Here is a 16875-nt window from a genome sequence, read left to right on the forward strand (position 1 = left end):
TATATGAACTATGGTTTTAATGGATTAGTTTACGATGATACTTCAGAAACAAACCAATTTGTTACCCTTGCAGGAAGGATACTATGAAACCCACTCATTTAAAAAACTGATAAAAGGAAAGAAATACTTACCCTGCTTTTTCTATATGAACTGTACTTCAGGATAACCAAATAGCTGACGAGGGAAAGTTTGTTTGCACAGAAGTCCTCCAACTAATAAATGAAGGAATGACAGGAATCTAATATCACCATTTCACAGTCTTTAATGAAATAATGGGCTAGGCATTGACCATCAATAGCTACCCAAATCATAAAAGGAGAGACAGCTAGACACCAAGTGCCAAACCATCTGTGAAGAGAATTCTGTCCTCCCCAAATTAACCTGAATCTGATTGAGCCTCTCGATATAAGGACCACTCTACTGGGCATCCAGGGCTCAGAGGAAAAAATGGATGCAACCAGCAAAATCCAGAACGTGGGAAAGAGAACAAATGACCCATTTTCTTCAACAGAATAAATCAAGGAAAAAATTAAGAGGAGAAGAAACCTAGAGATAGATTTTAGAGACACAGCAATCCAATGGAATCAATGAACCTTATTTCAATCTGCTTTAATTGTAAAAAAAAAAAAGAAGAAGAATCAACCAAGGAGATTTTAGATTTGAACACTGGCTGGCTAGGTGATGTTATTAAAGAACTGTAATTAAATTTTTATGTGTCATTATAGTATTGTGACTATATATATTTTTAGAGTCCTTGCTTTTTAAAGAATCAAAAAAAAAAAAAAACCCACCTACAAAGAAGATAAGATGATTAGTATTTTCTCAAAATAAACTGGAAAAGGAAGTGAGTAGGGTATAGGTAAAACAAGACTAGCCATGAGGTATTTGTTGAGGCTGGGCAAAAGGTATACGAGATATAAGGGTCTACCACGTTATTTTCTATACTTTTATACTTGTTTGAAATTTTAGATAAGAAAGTTCTGTTCTGTACTGTTTAAAGGAAGATATAATCAACTATACCCTCAAAAAAGATGAGGTCAAAGGAAGACTGAGAATTGAATACTGGCAGTGGCAAATGTGGAGGTCACTGCTGACACTGAGAAGAGGGTTTTCAGTGACATGTTGGTTATGATAGTGTAACTGGAATGAGTTTGTGAATAGAAGACAACACACTAAAGGTGATTCTAAGGGGAAAATAAAAATGGAAGACAGCTGGAGTTGACTGGCATTAAAGAGGCTTTTTCTATTTAATCAATGGAGAGAAAAAGCTTATTTCTTTGTTGGTAGGAATAATACAGAAAAGAGTGGGGAAACTAATCACACAGGAGAGTGGAGCAACGAAAGCAGAAGCAAAGATCCTGAGTAGGTGAGAGGAGCTGGGATCTAGCCCCAAAGTGGAGAGGTTGGTCTTGGAACAATTGAACAGGGGACAATTCATCTATTTTAATAGACTTGAAGCACAGGTAGAGATGGAAGCAAGGTGAGAGATTGCTGGTAGAAAAATGAGGACGTTCTCTTTTAATTGCTCCCGTTTTCGTAGTAGAATATAAAGGAAGGCCATAACCTGGGAGTCAGGAAGGGGGAGGGGAGTGGTCAGAGGTTTGAAGGCAGAAGCTGTGACATCATCATCTTGGATAGTGGTAAGTGAACTTACCAAGAGAACGTAGTAGGGATATCAAGTAGCACTAAGGCTCATTTGAAATTTGTGATCATATGAACATTAAAAAAGAAAAAGAAACTTGTGATCATAAATTTAAAGCAAAATAAATCATATTCTATATCTTAGCCATGTTCAGCTGCTCTGATGGAGGACTATACAAGCCCAAGACTGGGTTTTAGTCAGGGCTGGGATTTTGCCATAAAGGTATGATGGAGGGAGAGAAGGAGAAAGGAGTTCAGAAATGTAACAGAGTTATTATAATGATGGATTACAGGAAATAAGCGGGGTAATTCAGGATTTAAGGATGTAAGGGGACTAGTTAGGCTTGTAGTAGGGTTTAAAGAATTAAAAATTAAAGAAATTAAAAAAATAGAAAAATGTGGTATAAAGATAGGAGGCAACAGTCAAAGAGTAGGATGCTTATGGTTGGGATTTGGAGGTAGTACAGTTATTAGTAATGCAAGGAGAGAGTGAAGAAAATGATCTTTGACAGTAAGAAGGAAGAGATTGAACTGGATTGATTTTTGATGTAGAAATCACCAAGAATGATGGAAGGAGTTGAAGTAGAGAGACGACAGTGCGTCAGATCCTAAAGTCTTCAGTGGAAAAGGAGGACGATCACAGACTTCAAAAGACCGCAAAAGAGCAGGGGGTAGAGCTTAATCTAGTGACATATTTCAAAGGAGCTGGAGTTTCTAGGGAAGAAGAGTGGCCTAGAAGGGGTATGGAGAAACAAGAAGAATACCTACCCCTCCTTTGGCTCTGTGGTATGTGGCCGGAGGAACAAGAAGAATATCTACCCCTCCTTTGGCTCTGTGGTATATGGCGTATAGAAGACCAAAGAGCCATTACGTAGAGGTGCTGGAAAGGATCAGCCTCCCCAGGGGAGGGCCAAGTGTCAGTGTGATCACTAAATCACAGCCTAAATCATCCAAATCATAGCCTAAAGCTCACCGCGTAAAACACAAGATTATTTCCCTGCCACTGCCATGAAAACAGTATTGTGACACACTTCTTATGAGTTTTATTTAGCTACTTCAAAAGATAACATAAAATGTTATCTTTACTTACCTTCCTGTTGTAACTGAGCCAAGAAAAGTGCAAGGTATGTGTCTGATATTAATTCTGGACCCGTCAAGAGAGAATTCAAGTTGAACCACTGGAAAAAAAATTGTCAATATTTAAAGAAGAGAATTTATAATCGCCAACTCAGTTTAGAAAGATCACTAAGCCACTACTGCATGTAATTAAAATCACTTGATCACTACCTCATGGGCATCCTAATTTAACCCACAAGATACAAAAGTTTCAGAAGTTATTGTCAGCATTATGGCCAACTACTTTTCCTGGATTTTCACAGAAATAATATTTTTCTCAGTCATCTCTTTCTTTACACAGGGACCTCAGCAAAAGTCTATAATGAAAAATACAATTTTAAACAAAAATACAAATTAGAACCAAAGATCATAAACCATAATTTGACATTACCTATATTTGTCAAAGATAATTTGAAATGTGTAAATTCAATTTTGAAGAACTAAAGTTTTAAAAATTTTCTCAAATTAGAGGATTTCCCTGGTGGTCCAGCAGGTAAGACTTCGAACTCCCAGTGCGGGGGGGCCCAGGTTCAATCCCTGGTTGGGGACCTGGATCCCACAGGCCGCAACTAAGAGACCACATGCTGCAACTAAGAAGTCCGCCTGCTGCAACTAAAAGATCCCAAGTGCCACAACTAAGACCCGGCACAGCCAAAATAAATGAAGAAATAAAGAAATTTAAAAAACTTTTTCAAAATAATAATATAAGTTTACATGCAAATCAATACAAAGGAATTCCTAGAATCTAAGTCTTCAGATAATGAAAGTGAAGAACACTTGATCATATTTTTAAAGATCTAAATAAAACCGAGAGGTTAAACATCCTTGGCAGTGTCCTGCCCTGGTTTTTTCCCAGAGTTGATTCCCACCTGGGTCAGTCTCTCCTGCACAACAACACACCTCCTTACTTGCTCTTTGCCCCCCAGGCGGGACCTTAAGAAATAACCATTTAAGATGAAGCTACTTCTAGGAAACAGACTTAAAAGATAATAGCAGGGCTTTTGTTTTTGAATTATCTTGTGTTGACTTAATCCAATGTACTCTTTCTTGATTTCATTTTCTTTTTGTTTTGTATTCATTTATTTTTTAAAACAGCTTTATTAAGGCATAATTGACATGCAGTAAACGGCACATATTTAAAGTGTACAATTTGAAAAGTTTTAACATATGTATATGCCCATGAGACAATCACCACAACCAAAAGAGTGAACATATTCATCACTGCCAAGTGTCCTGTGCCCCTTGTAATCCTCTTCTTTCACTGCTCCTTGCTCTCCTCCTCCCTAGGCAAAACCACTGGTCAGTCTGCTTTGTCACTAGAGATTAGTTTGCATTTTCTATGCTTCTATATAAATGGAGCAATACGGTATGTAGTATTTTGTGTCTGGCTTCTTTTACACGGCACAATTATTTTGAGATTTACCCATGTTGTTACATGTATCAGTAACTCATTCCTTTCTCTTACATTAGCCTGTTTTCAATAATCCTCTTTCAAAGAGTCAAAATTCTAAGATAAAGGACTTTAACTCTTTCAAAATGGTATCGTGTCTACCAAATCACTGGTAATTATTTTAAAAAATAATACTTAAGGTACTTTTCTTGATCTTATAAAAAGTCTTGCTCAAGATCAAGACACATTCCATGTTCTTTTTAAAAAAAAAATAGAAATGATTTATGTAGATACATATATTACATGGCATTCTGGAATGTGAATAATCTTGTTAAGCTAAAGCAAACATGATTGCAAATTTTTATTCATGCAAGACACTATTTCAGGCTTTGTGACACTGCTATGCTTCATACAAACCTATGAAAACAATAGTTAACTGACAGAGCATCTTTGTCACATAAAAACTCATAAACACATTAAAAGTAACCATGCCTATATTGTCTTAAATAGAGAATTTTACTTATGTTCTCTCTCTCTAGGTTGAAACCAGGCCATATACACACATTTTTGGTGAGTTTCACTTGCAACTCAAGTGTAGGGGACTAGTGCTTTAAAGATGAAGGCACCAATCCCCTACACTTCAGTTGCAAATGAGGTACAGAATGAGAAAAAAGACAGGGAAAGAGGAGAAGCATTACCTGTTTTCCTAATTTTCTAACTGTAAACCAGTGTTCTTTATAATTGCATATAAATGATCTTTCATTTCTAAAAACAGGAAAAAAAACACATACACAATATTAAGTTGAAATATTAGAGTTCATATTCATTTAGTTTGTCTATTGGAAAGTATTATACAAAACCTATGGTGATTTAGGATTATATTTACAGTTTTAAATATCACTGATTTTTAAAAAATTACAGAACAGTATGAATCTCTGTGCAGATCAGTGATGCCATGCAAAATCGAGGCACCACACCCCATTCAAGGATCAGCTCTGCACTGCCAGACACTGAGGGGTCAGGAAGGCTCAGGGGGCAGATGTTCACACATGCCCCAAAAGGTGAACTAGGAAAACCTGAGGGAATGAAACAGGGAATATCAAAGCAAAAGCATGCAAGATGTATTTTTCTCCTTTAAGAAAGTATAAATTTAAAAATCAAATGTAGGAAAAGCAAAATAAAATCTTACATGGGATCGATCCCGAGCCTCTGATACTCTGGACTGTTAAACAGGATTAATTCTAAACCCCAAACTTTCAAGGCATTGCTTATAACCTGTTTAAAAAAAATAGCAACTTTTTAAAATTCCAAATTTAAGTAGTGTAGCCATGTTAGTTGTGTAGACAACTGTAGTTCACACATAAATTTCCCCAGAAGAGACATTTCTCCAAAGAAGACATACAGATGGCCAACAAACACATGAAAAGATGCTCAACATCACTATTCATCAGAGAAATGCAAGTCAAAGCCACAATGAGGTATCACCTCACACCGATCAGAATGGCCATCATCACAAAATCTGGAAACAACAAATGTTGGAGAGGGTGTGGAGAAAAGGGAACTCTCCTGCACTGTTGGTGGGACTGTAAGTTGGTACAGCCACTATGGAAAACAATTTGGAGGTTCCTTAAAAAACTACAAATAGAACTACCATATGATCCAGTAATCCCACTACTGGCATATACCCAAAGAAAACCATAATCCCAAAAGAAACTTGTACCGTAATGTTTATTGCAGCACTATTTACAATAGCCAGGACATGGAAGCAACCTAAATGCCCATCAACAAATGAATGGACAAAGAAGATGTGGCATATATATACAATGGAATATTACTCAGCTATAAAAAGGGATGAGATGGAGCTATATGTAATGAGGTGGATAGAACTACAATCTGTCATACAGAGTGAAGTAAGTCAGAAAGAGAAGGACAAATATTGTATGCTAACTCACATATACGGAATCTAAAAATGGTACTGATGAACACAGTGACAAGAACAAGGATGCAGATACAGAGAATGGACTGGAGAACTCAAGGTATGGGAGGGGGCGGGGAGTGAAGGGGAAACTGAGAAAAAGTGAGAGAGTAGCACAGACATATATATACTACCAACTGTAAAATAGATAGTCAGTGGGAAGTTGTTGTATAACAAAGGGAGTCCAACTCGAGGATGGAAGATGCCTTAGAGGACTGGGGCGGGGAGGGTGGGGGGGACTCGAGGTGGGGGGAGTCAAGGAAGGGAGGGAATACGGGGATATGTGTATAAAAACAGATGATTGAAATTGGTGTACCCCCCAAAAAAAAATAAAAAAAAAATAAAAAAAAAAGAATGACAGGAGAAAATGTTCACCATGTGTGTTTTACGACACTGTTGCCAACTAGAAAAAAAAAAAAAAAAAATTTTCCCCAGAAGGCTGTGGTTTTTAAAGTGTGTGTGTGTGTGTGTAGATCTATCACTGAGTCCATAAGTAATATACAAACATAACATTATAAAAGTACTTTTTATACTAAGTTTCTGGAATGTTCCAGAGAACCACACAATTCCTAGATAAAACTGCCTCAAAAATCCAGATGTATATTCTACCTAGTAAGTGCTGTTCTTCAAATGAGTCCACTGCATGCATGTGATAACTTGGCTGCCATGGGTCCTGCTTTAGAAAACTGACAGCCAACTCACCTCCTGATACGTAATAATGATAATTTTATGTCTATTAAAATGAGTTATTTCTGGGGATTAAACTGAAACCTTCACAAATTTTAAACTTCTATTATGGGTTTGTGATCTGTAGGAAAAAAACAAAAGATAAACCTGATTATTTCAAACTGAGAAAAACAAGAGAAATTTCTGAAAATTCACGACCTACCTTTCAAGGTAGCCAACAAAGTAGCAAGTGAACCAGGCACAAACACAGACAAAAAGTGAATGCTATAAGGTGGGCAAATGTGAACTGGCACCAAGAGCCGTGCTGCAGGGACTCCCCTGGAGGTCCAGTGGTTAAGAATCCATGCTTCCACTGCAGGGGGTGCAGATTTGATCCCTGGTTGGTGAAGTTATAATAAGATCCCACTTGCCTTGGCCAAGAGGAGCAGGCAAAAAAAAAAAAAAAAAAAAGAGCAGCCCTGCACAAGCAGGAAATGGCAGGCACTGGGCCTGCTAAGGCCTCTGCTCTGAGCCCTGCAGTAGCTGCTACCTGTAACTGTCCACAATAAAGCACTGGCTGGAAATGCTGGTGAGTGCGACGTCCAGGAGGACTGCACAGGGACATACAAGCAGAGAAAAAGGTCCCCCAAGAGAGGTTCTAAAGAACCCTGGATATGCCCCACAGGTGTTAGAAATAGAATGAAAGATCCAGGCATGAAAGAATCAATCTCACAGGTACGTACATATTCACCCATAGAATTCAAGGGGAGCGATAAGTTTAAAAAAAGAAAAAAGGCAAATGCCATAATGAAGGAATCCAATCCTGGTAGGCTGATTTAAATGCAAGGTAGCAAAGTGCTGCATTTTCTCAAATTTACACAAGAGACAGTAAGTTTGAAATACTGTGACTCATTGGAATTATGGCTATTAGCATCCAGATGCAAATTAACAACCTCCTTTGAAAAAGCTCTACTCTAGGATGAAGAGTCTACTGTCCTAATTTTCATGTTTATCTACATAAAAATCTAGTACTCTAGAGTATAATTTTATACTCTTAGACACAATCTATTGAAGGTAGACGGTCACATTAGTCTAGTGGAGGACTGAAGGTCACATCATTATAGTGACTATGAAAGGCTGTGAAAAGCACACCCTGAGCTTAAACAGTGCCTGGGACATAAACAACACTTAACAGATGCCTGAGACTACTTACTTGAATAGAGAAAAAGCCACTGTCATCCATATTTCCAGAAGGCTGCTGTTTAATTTGGATAGGTAGTTGGGGTGGGGATTGAGGGTGGGGAGAGAAGGATAAAGTGTCATTAGTGTGCATATTTAAAATAACATCTTGTGCATTCCTATCTACAAAGTTGAGAGTCGAGTTATAATTAACAACTCAGATCCCCATAGGAAGAGTGGTTCATCCTTCTCTAAACAGTACCCACATTTTCTAAAGAAACATGATTTTGCGAGTTTAAAATCAGTACCTGCAAAAATGTGCGATAGTCTTCGCTAGTAACTCCTCCTTCTGCCATTCTCATCCTCTCTTCCTCATCTAGCTGGTGTGCAATGGAAGATAATTCCACAGGGCTGAAGTATTCTCCTTGCAATAGGTTATTCAAGCAATGTTGAGCACAAAGTGAGCCTTCTTGCTAACATTTTCAAAAGAAAAAATTCAAATGTGATTTGTAAAACAGATTTGTACAGTGTCTTCCCCTAAAGAGAAATGTAATCATCAACTTGTTAACACAGCCAGCTGAACATTTTTAGCTTTAGACAAGCATGATTAACACAGGTACATGCATTTTCATTTGTTAACATTTACTTCATAATTTTACCATTAATGACACTAGTATACCATTATTTAGCTATATGATTAAAAACAATGATTTATAGTAAATAAACATCATGTATCAAATACACCAAACCTGAAATTTTACTAAAAACTACTCTATAATAAACATTTAGCCTCCCTCATTTTCAGTGGCTAAAATAAATACATTTGGGGGGATTTCATGATAAATTACTAATGCTAACAGGGAATTTTAATCTCTAGAACATTTGTTCTTTTAACAAGATAATCTCTGCTCCATCTAAATGTTCCTTCATGGAATTTTAAATCCATGAACAGATGCAGACTCTCAAGAATTTACATAGTAAGAAAATTCTGTTCCATGTTTTTGAAGACTTGTAGCTACAAAGCTGAGGTTCTCTTCAAGAATTCCGCAGATAATGTACACACTGTGGTGCAATGAGCAAAACTGTCCAAAAACCACTCTTGGAGCTCACTTCTAGACAAGCCAGCAAGGGGGCTGCATCCAAGCTCAGTTCTCCATGAGATCACTGGCTTCCTGTTATGGGGGTGGAGAGAAAACAACTTCCCACTGGCCCCAGAATCTTTGGGGTCTGGGCAGCTGGATTTCTCACACAGCTGGCAACCCAAACCTAAATCCAGGCTGCCTGCAACTAAGCCACCTGTGTATCACCCCTCTCCCCTCAACAATGCTGCTCTTTCCCTATAAGAAGGGAGACTCCTGGGTGGATGAGGTCCCTCCCTGTGAATCCAGCCCCGGGTTGGTCTCTCAGTGGGATGAGAGCAGAGGGGAAAACACCTTCTTCTCCTGCTAACCCTGGCCTTCTAAATTCTCCATTTCCCCAGTGATGAGGAAATTGAAACTTCCATACTTTTAATTGCTTACTCTCCTCTACCTTGCAAAGGCCTGCTCGCCACTCTCAGTTAAACAGTAAAATGAATTACTAAGAGTGATCAGATAAGGGAAGACTGTCTCGCTCTCAGGCACCCACCCCAAGCCTTTGTTTGAGACCCTTTGCACATAGACTTGTTAAGTGACCATTAACTTCAACCTGCAACCAATGTGAGAATGCAAATTGTGACCTTAGTCCTGATAGGAATGGAATGTCCGGCTCCTACAAGTTCCTGTTAGGACCCCCTACTATGTGTGTAACCCATGGCAACTCCAGAGCTCTGTAACTGCCCGTGACCTATAGTAATTTGTAGCCAAACAGTTTGTACCAATTATAGCTGTATGTTTTAACCTATATAAGGAGAAGACTCCCCTGAAACGGGGCCCCAGAATTTTGGAGCGTTAGCTTGCCTGGGTCCACCGGCTCAATAAACCTGAGTTTTCCAACTCTCCGAGTGTTGTGCTTGGTTTCTCGTGGGATCAGTTTTTTTTCTGCAACACCAGTAAAGTCTATTCCTTAACCAAGCCTGTCGGACATCCTGCAATTTGTTCCGAGCTATGTCACACAATGGATCTGACCCCAAAGACCAACTCCTTGCAAGACACATCTTTTTCCTGAGTTAATTTTCTAAAACAAAATTCAGCTGCTGAAAAAGATACAGGATATATGTATATAATGGAATAGGAATGCAGCATTGAGATAGTCTGAGTGTGAGAAAGGGGGCTGAGACAAGTTTATCTTCATATTTTGGTATGGGATAAGGAGCTTGAAGTTAAAGAAGACACTATCTATCCCTCAAGTCATAGCTACGATGGTGAGAGAGGACTTGTCTCCACTTCTTTTTCCTTCTACTGTATTCCTCCTGTCAGAAACCCACTCTCACTCTGAATAATATAATGTGAACTGGAGGGATACACAGATATTCTACTTATATTCTATTGAAAAATGGGCAAGACAAACAAGTACTCACAAGAGGACAGCCAAATGGATAAAAAACACAAAAAGTGGGGCTCAACTTCATTAACCATCAGAGAAATGTATATTAAAACTATCGGGACTTCCCTGGTGGCACAGTGGTTAAGAATCCGCCTGCCAATGCAGGAGACACGGGTTCAGTCCCTGGTCTGGGAAGGTCCCAGATGCTGCGGAGTAACTAAGCCCGTGTGCTACAACTACTGAGCCTGCACTCTAGAGCCCGAGAGCCACAACAATTGAGCCTGCGCGCCACAACGAAGAGCAGCCCCCGCTCGCTGCAACTGGAGAAAGCCTGTGCATAGCAATGAAGACCCAACGCAGCCAATAAATAAATAAATAAATAAATAAATTTATTAAAAAAACAAAACAAAAACACTACCAATGTGTTACTACTACACACTCCAGAATGGCTAAAATGTTGAAGAGGATTCGTTTGACACATCAAAACTATTATATACTGCTGATGGAAGTGTAAATTAGCATAACCACTTTGGAAAACTACTTGGAATATCTACTACAGCTTAACATCTACCTACCCTGTGATCTAGCAATTCCACCACTAGGTACATAACGTAAACAACAGAGATGCAAACATATGTTCATCAAAAGACATGAATAAGAATGTTCATAGAAGCACTATTTGTACTGGCCACCAAACTGGAAAGTGCTCAAATGCACATCAGAGTAGAATGGCTAAATTGTGTCACAGTCACAAAGGAATACCATATAACAATGACTATGAGTTAACTACAATGACTATGGGTTAACTACAGCTACCTGCAACAATATGGATGACTCAATCAATGTCAAACAAAAGACAGACTCAAAAGAGTACACTCTATATGATTCCATTTACAAAACCTCAAAAACAGACAAAACTTATGAATCGATGATGTTAGAAATCAGGATAGTGGTTACCCTTTCAGGGGTGGAGGGAGAGTTAGTATCCCGGAAGAGGACGTAAGGGGGCTTACGGGATGCAGGTATATGTTCTGTTACTTGATCTCCGTATTATTTACACACTTGTGTTCACTTCATGAGAATTCATTGAGCTCTACTTTTATGATCTGTGCGCCCCTACACCTGTTATCCTTAATAAAAAATTCAAACAACAACAAAAAAGTCTCTTCTAAGATACAGCTATTTCACATCAAGAGCTACCTAATACAGTGACCAGACGCTGGATTTTCTGGGAATGTTCTGTCTGCTGTCAGGCTACATGCTCCAGTTTGGGGCTCTCAGACTATGGTCACCATATATAATAATGTATATAGAAATAGTTAATCCAAATATTTGATTTAAAAATTCTCTTTAAAAAAATTAGCTTTAAAATACAAAAAATAAGCCCTTGAAATTAAACCTAGTTGAAGTAAAACTGTATTGCTGTAGGAAATTATATCAAGTTTTGTACTTCTAATATGATTTAATACAAGGAAAGAACAAATTGTTCAGTCAAATTTAAATAAAATTATTTTCTTTAAGTTACAAGATGAGTCAAATTCTACATGGACCAAAAAAAACTGTAAAATGGCCCCATCTAAGATTATGCATTTCCCTGCCTGCTCACCCTACCCCACCCCACCCCACCCCCCAAACTATCCCCAACCACTTCTTTGATTATTTATTTATTTATTTACTTATTTACTTCCTTAGCTAGCTAGTTGCATGCGGTCTTAGTTGCCATGTTGGGGATCTTCACTGCTGCATTGGGGATCTTCATTGCAGCATGCAGGCTCTTAGTTGTGGCATGCAGGATCTAGTTCCTTGGCCAGGGATGGAACCTGGGCCCCCTGCATTGGGAGCGCAGAGTCTTAACTGCTGGACCACCAGGGAAGTCCCCCCAGCCACTTCTCTCTCATCAAGCTTTAAGCAAAGTTGGATAGAAGTTCACTTTGCTATAGTCAAAGTTCAGTGGTATTGAAATTTCATGATTTCAAGCCCAGACTTTATTGTGTTGGGATCTGAAGATGAACAAAATGCATCTTCAGTTTTACCAAGATATCTTACAAAACCACAAAGGGTAACTGCAACCAAATCATTCCCTCGCTGTCCCCAAAGTCTTCAGGACCAACCTAAAAATAGTTCAAATTCCCACAGACACTACTGCCTACAACAGAAACCAGGCATAACCTGCAAGATGCATTGAGAAATGGCCTAACTAGGGTGACACAATCAACCTAGCAGCACTTGCTCATCTCACCTTAGCAAGAATAAGGCCCCACCCCTTACTATGAGGCTCAGCAAACACAAGCATCTGAATAACCACAATGGCCAGCACTTCTCCAGCACTATGTGCCAGGAAGCATTCTAAGCACCTGTAACTCTGAGGTAGACACTTCATAATCCTCAAATACAGAGGAGGAAACACAGAGATAACAAGTAACTCAATCATACAGGTCGTAAATGCAGAGCTGGGATTCGAACCCAGGCAGAGGTTTCAAGTCTGTACTACTACCACTTCCTCAAGCCACTTATTTGGAACTTGGTGATTCTTAAACCTCAAATATCCCGAAGATGGCTAGGAACCAGCAATCACAAAAAAAAAAAAAAAAAAAAAAAAAAAAATGTCATAAAGTCAATGCTCAGCATCTTCCCAGTATTTTCACTGATTTTAAATATAATCCCAACAAGTCTGGTTATCATTCTCAGTTGTAAATGCATAAAAGTGCCAATTCAGATGGCACAGTAACCTCACCAACAGCAGTCAGCAATAGAAGTGATAACAAAAACGACAGAAAGCAGGCACCAGAATTTAAAAAAAAAACCCTAAAAAACAAAAAACCGCAACAGTTGGTAGCCATATAAAATTAGGGTTTAAATCAGGGATTGGCAAACTCTAGTCCTTTGGCCAAATTCAATCTGCTTCAGTAGCTAAGAATGGTTTTTACATTTTTAGATGGTTGGGAACACACACACACACACACACACACACACACACGAGAACATGTGAGGACATAAATGACCTGCAAAGTCAAAAATATCTACAGAAAAAAATGTTTACTTTAGATAAATAGCACCATATGATACTCAAGGAACACTCTTAATTCATTCAAATATTTATTGAGCACCTGCTATGTGCCAGGCACTGGGGATATATCAATACACAACTGTTGAGTTTACATTTTAACTTAATAAAGGGCACTCAAAAGCGACAACTCTGAAGATGGGGAAACCAAAATTCCAAGAGGAAGTGGTTGCAAAGTCCTTTGTACGCAGTATCCATACATGCACAGCTTCCTTAGGGCCAAAGTTGGTTCTCTGGCTCTCCAAATCCAGGACCTAGAGTTAAATATATGTGGAGGAAGAGAAGGGCATGCTCTGGAAAATGCCATCTTGAGCTCAAAGATTCCCAGAATGGACTGTATATGAGATGGACAACAGGCCCTATGGTTACAGGTGCTTTCCATACTATTGAAATATGCCTAAAGAACTTTTAAGTCTTCATTTCTAAGTATCTATAAATTGATGAGGGTAAATGTGTTCTTGAAGTATCTTTAAGTCTACATGCACGCTGATAATTTAGAGGGACTTCTTTCAGGTAAGCAGGTTTTCATTAGGCTAGCATCCAGCTTCTTTTGATCCCACCGTTAAGTAGCTACCTTCACTGAAATCTATCCAAACTAGGTACCAATCATTATTGTTAAAAAGTATATATTGTTAAATTCTCAAGAAGTGATGCGGAAACATTTAAAGTCTTCAGTGTTGACTGGTCTGGTCCTACACCAAAGCTTTTGAAAATTAGTCATAAACCAAAGCTTTTTAAAACCAGTCATAAAAATATGTCCACTCAAGGTTCTCCTCCCCCAGTCTTCTTAGCCAAGCGACTAAATTTCTCTTGTCCAGGATTCATACATCATTGTCAGTCAAGTCAAAAGATTAGTGATAACCATACCACTGAGTTCTTTCTCACCCACACATAAAAACTGGTCTATTCTAGTGCCAAAACCTGAAATATTTTCTATAAAGAAAAGCATTCCATAACAATTTGTTTAGATTTATAATGCACTTCCTTTGTCTTTGATTGCTTTCTTTGATTGCTGTGTATGCTTATTTTTAAATGGATAAATAAGTATTTAACAAAACAAAACCCCTTTGCTTCTACTAAATAACAGCCTCACCAGCAACTCTTGCCAAACATGAAACTATTATGAAACAAGATATGTGCCAAAGTTTTCCTGGGGAAGGTTTCACTCACACCCAAATGTTCTGATAATTGCATGCGAGAAAAGACGAGTTTCTCCACATGCCACAAACATTATCTTCAAGTGCATGGTCATGGAAGAATCAAAGCAGAACAGGCTAGACAGACAACAAGAAAATTATTCCCGCCCACCCTTAATACCTAATAAGAGAGCTGGCCTCCCGACCCGGAAAGATGCCACTACCAAAGGAAACGAAACCCAAACATCTCGTAACAAAAACTCTTGTGATGACTTCCCAGTTCAGGGGCACACGGGGTTTCCTACTTCACTTCCCTAAGTGTCACGCCCTCCATAGGACAAGCCAAGGTCCCTGCCATCGAGAGGCTCACGGACCCAGTGCAGGAGAAGGATCTAAGTGTATGGGAAATTCCATACAGAATTGAGGAGCCCAGAGAAGGAAAAGTTAATTCTTCCAAGGGGTAGGACTGGGAGAGTGGGGTGGAGTTGGCAAGGGTAGAAGGAGGTGTCCAAAACGTGACCAGCTAGAATGTAGGGAGAGTAGGGGAGAGGAACTAGAGAAGGAATCCCACGGAAAGTGGAGAGGAAGCGCAGAAGACATCCCCACTCTCGTGCTGCCGGCCCTACCCTTATTCCCTCCCGGCTTCCCAGACATCCCAGGCCCGGGTCTCCTCCGGCTCCTCCGGCCAAAGGGCCTTAGGGTGCAATGGGGGCATCGGTGAAGCTCCCCTCTCAGTCAAGCTCCTCCCGCCCGACGAGATCGGGATGCGGGCGTCTCCGGTCCCACCCGGCTCCCCGAGAGGTAGCGATGCCGCGCCCCACGCCCGCCACCGCGCTGCAGACAGCTCCGCACCGAACGCGGACACTCACTTTTTCGTGGAAGATGGACTCCATGTTTATTTGTCTGGAGCCAACGGCCCCCGCGCCGAACCACCCCCCTCCAGCTCCGCCCCCCACCCACCCCTCCGCCCCCCCTGCCCCGCCCCTCCTCGGGCCGCCCCTGCCCACGTGCCTCGTGTAGACCAGTCACCCCCAAGAATATGGGTCACGCGGCGCGAAGAGGCGTGAACGCCGGGGCTGTATACCCGAGGGCACGTGACCTTTGTAGCGCGTCCTCCCATCTCCTGTTATCCCCCCGGCTGGGGGATGCTACAGCGACCCCTGCCGTGTGGAGGATCATCTCCGTTTCTCACTCATTGCGATGGATTCTTAGGCTTCTGGGGGATTGGATAAAGACCACCCAGGTTCTATGTTTTTTCGTTTTCCTCTTTACCTTGGACTTTCTTTTTGACATATTTGCATACAGTTATTTAATATCTTTCTCCTCCTCCCCCACAGAAATTCTCATTGCATCCCTCAATACTGAATACTTGTGTAAAAATGAGAGTATTTATGTAGGGCTTACTGTCAGGTGGGCACCCTTGTAAGTGCTTTGCATATATTAACGAATTTAATACAGCGACCTTTGATGTAGGCATTATTATCCCTATTTTACACATAAAGAAACTGAGGCAGGGAAAGATTAAGAACAGCACAGCTAGTAAGTCCAGAACACTGGTATAAGTGTTCTGACCCTGAAGTGGGTCAGAGGGAGGTGAAAAGTCCAATAAAGTCAAGGGGGAAGCTTGAACGAGGAAGATAGGTGCAGGTCTTGCACGCTGAATCCAGGTTAAGGAAGGTGTGCTTTTTAAAGGCAGTGAGGAGCTATATAAAGGACTTAAAAGGAAGGAAGACAGGCTCAGATTTGCGTTTTAGAATGATCGCTATGGCCACAGAAGCGAGCAATTACCGTCAAAGGAATCCTAGGAGAGACGATGGTGTTTGGATTAGGGTCATGACTTGGAGATGGAGAGAGACCATTTTGAGAGATAATTAGCAAGTAGGGAGATTCAACCAAACTTGGTGAGAGAGAGGGGAATGAGAGAGACAGAAATTTTAGGGTCAGACTTCTGGGTTTCTGCCCTAGGCAGCCACTATATCAGGAGGGATATTCACTGAGATAGGGAATAATTGGAGAAGGCTTGGGGAAGAGTAGACAAAAAGTTTACACTTTGCAGATGTTGGTTGCATTTGAAATATCTAATTTCAAATTTGAGATATTCAAGTACTTATGTTGAGTTGGATGGATGGATAGATAGGCAGATACATAGACAGTTTGGCTGTAGAATGGGGAGTTGTTGGCATAAAAAAATGAACTGAAACCACAGGAGTGAATATAATCATCTTGGGGGAAAGGAGGAGACTGA

General features: G+C 40.0%; 1 protein-coding gene across 7 annotated transcripts in view; it reads right to left on the bottom strand.

Moving 5' to 3' along the window:
• The window catches only part of ATXN3 (ataxin 3), a 29787-nt gene extending 14224 nt beyond the window's left edge, over positions 1 to 15563 (bottom strand). For 2 of the 7 annotated variants that reach the window (XR_009053080.1, XM_057730486.1), the window contains exons 1-6: positions 15500 to 15563; positions 8276 to 8440; positions 8002 to 8046; positions 5337 to 5422; positions 4846 to 4912; positions 2732 to 2819 (exon numbers count right to left, since the gene is read on the bottom strand). Coding sequence is in view for 5 of the 7 variants with exons in the window: in XM_057730486.1 (XP_057586469.1) it covers positions 2732 to 2819; positions 4846 to 4912; positions 5337 to 5422; positions 8002 to 8046; positions 8276 to 8440; positions 15500 to 15523 (475 nt within the window). In the remaining 2 variants the exon portion in view is untranslated. Of the gene's footprint in view, positions 1 to 131; positions 213 to 2731; positions 2820 to 4845; positions 4913 to 5336; positions 5423 to 8001; positions 8047 to 8275; positions 8441 to 15499 lie in introns of those variants that run through there. The other 5 variants (XM_057730490.1, XM_057730487.1, XM_057730488.1 and 2 more) reach the window with 5 other exon arrangements.
• Positions 15564 to 16875: the final 1312 nt, after the last annotated feature.

Source organism: Hippopotamus amphibius, chromosome 4, assembly GCF_030028045.1.
Source record: "Hippopotamus amphibius kiboko isolate mHipAmp2 chromosome 4, mHipAmp2.hap2, whole genome shotgun sequence".
Taxonomy (NCBI): Eukaryota; Metazoa; Chordata; class Mammalia; order Artiodactyla; family Hippopotamidae; genus Hippopotamus; species Hippopotamus amphibius.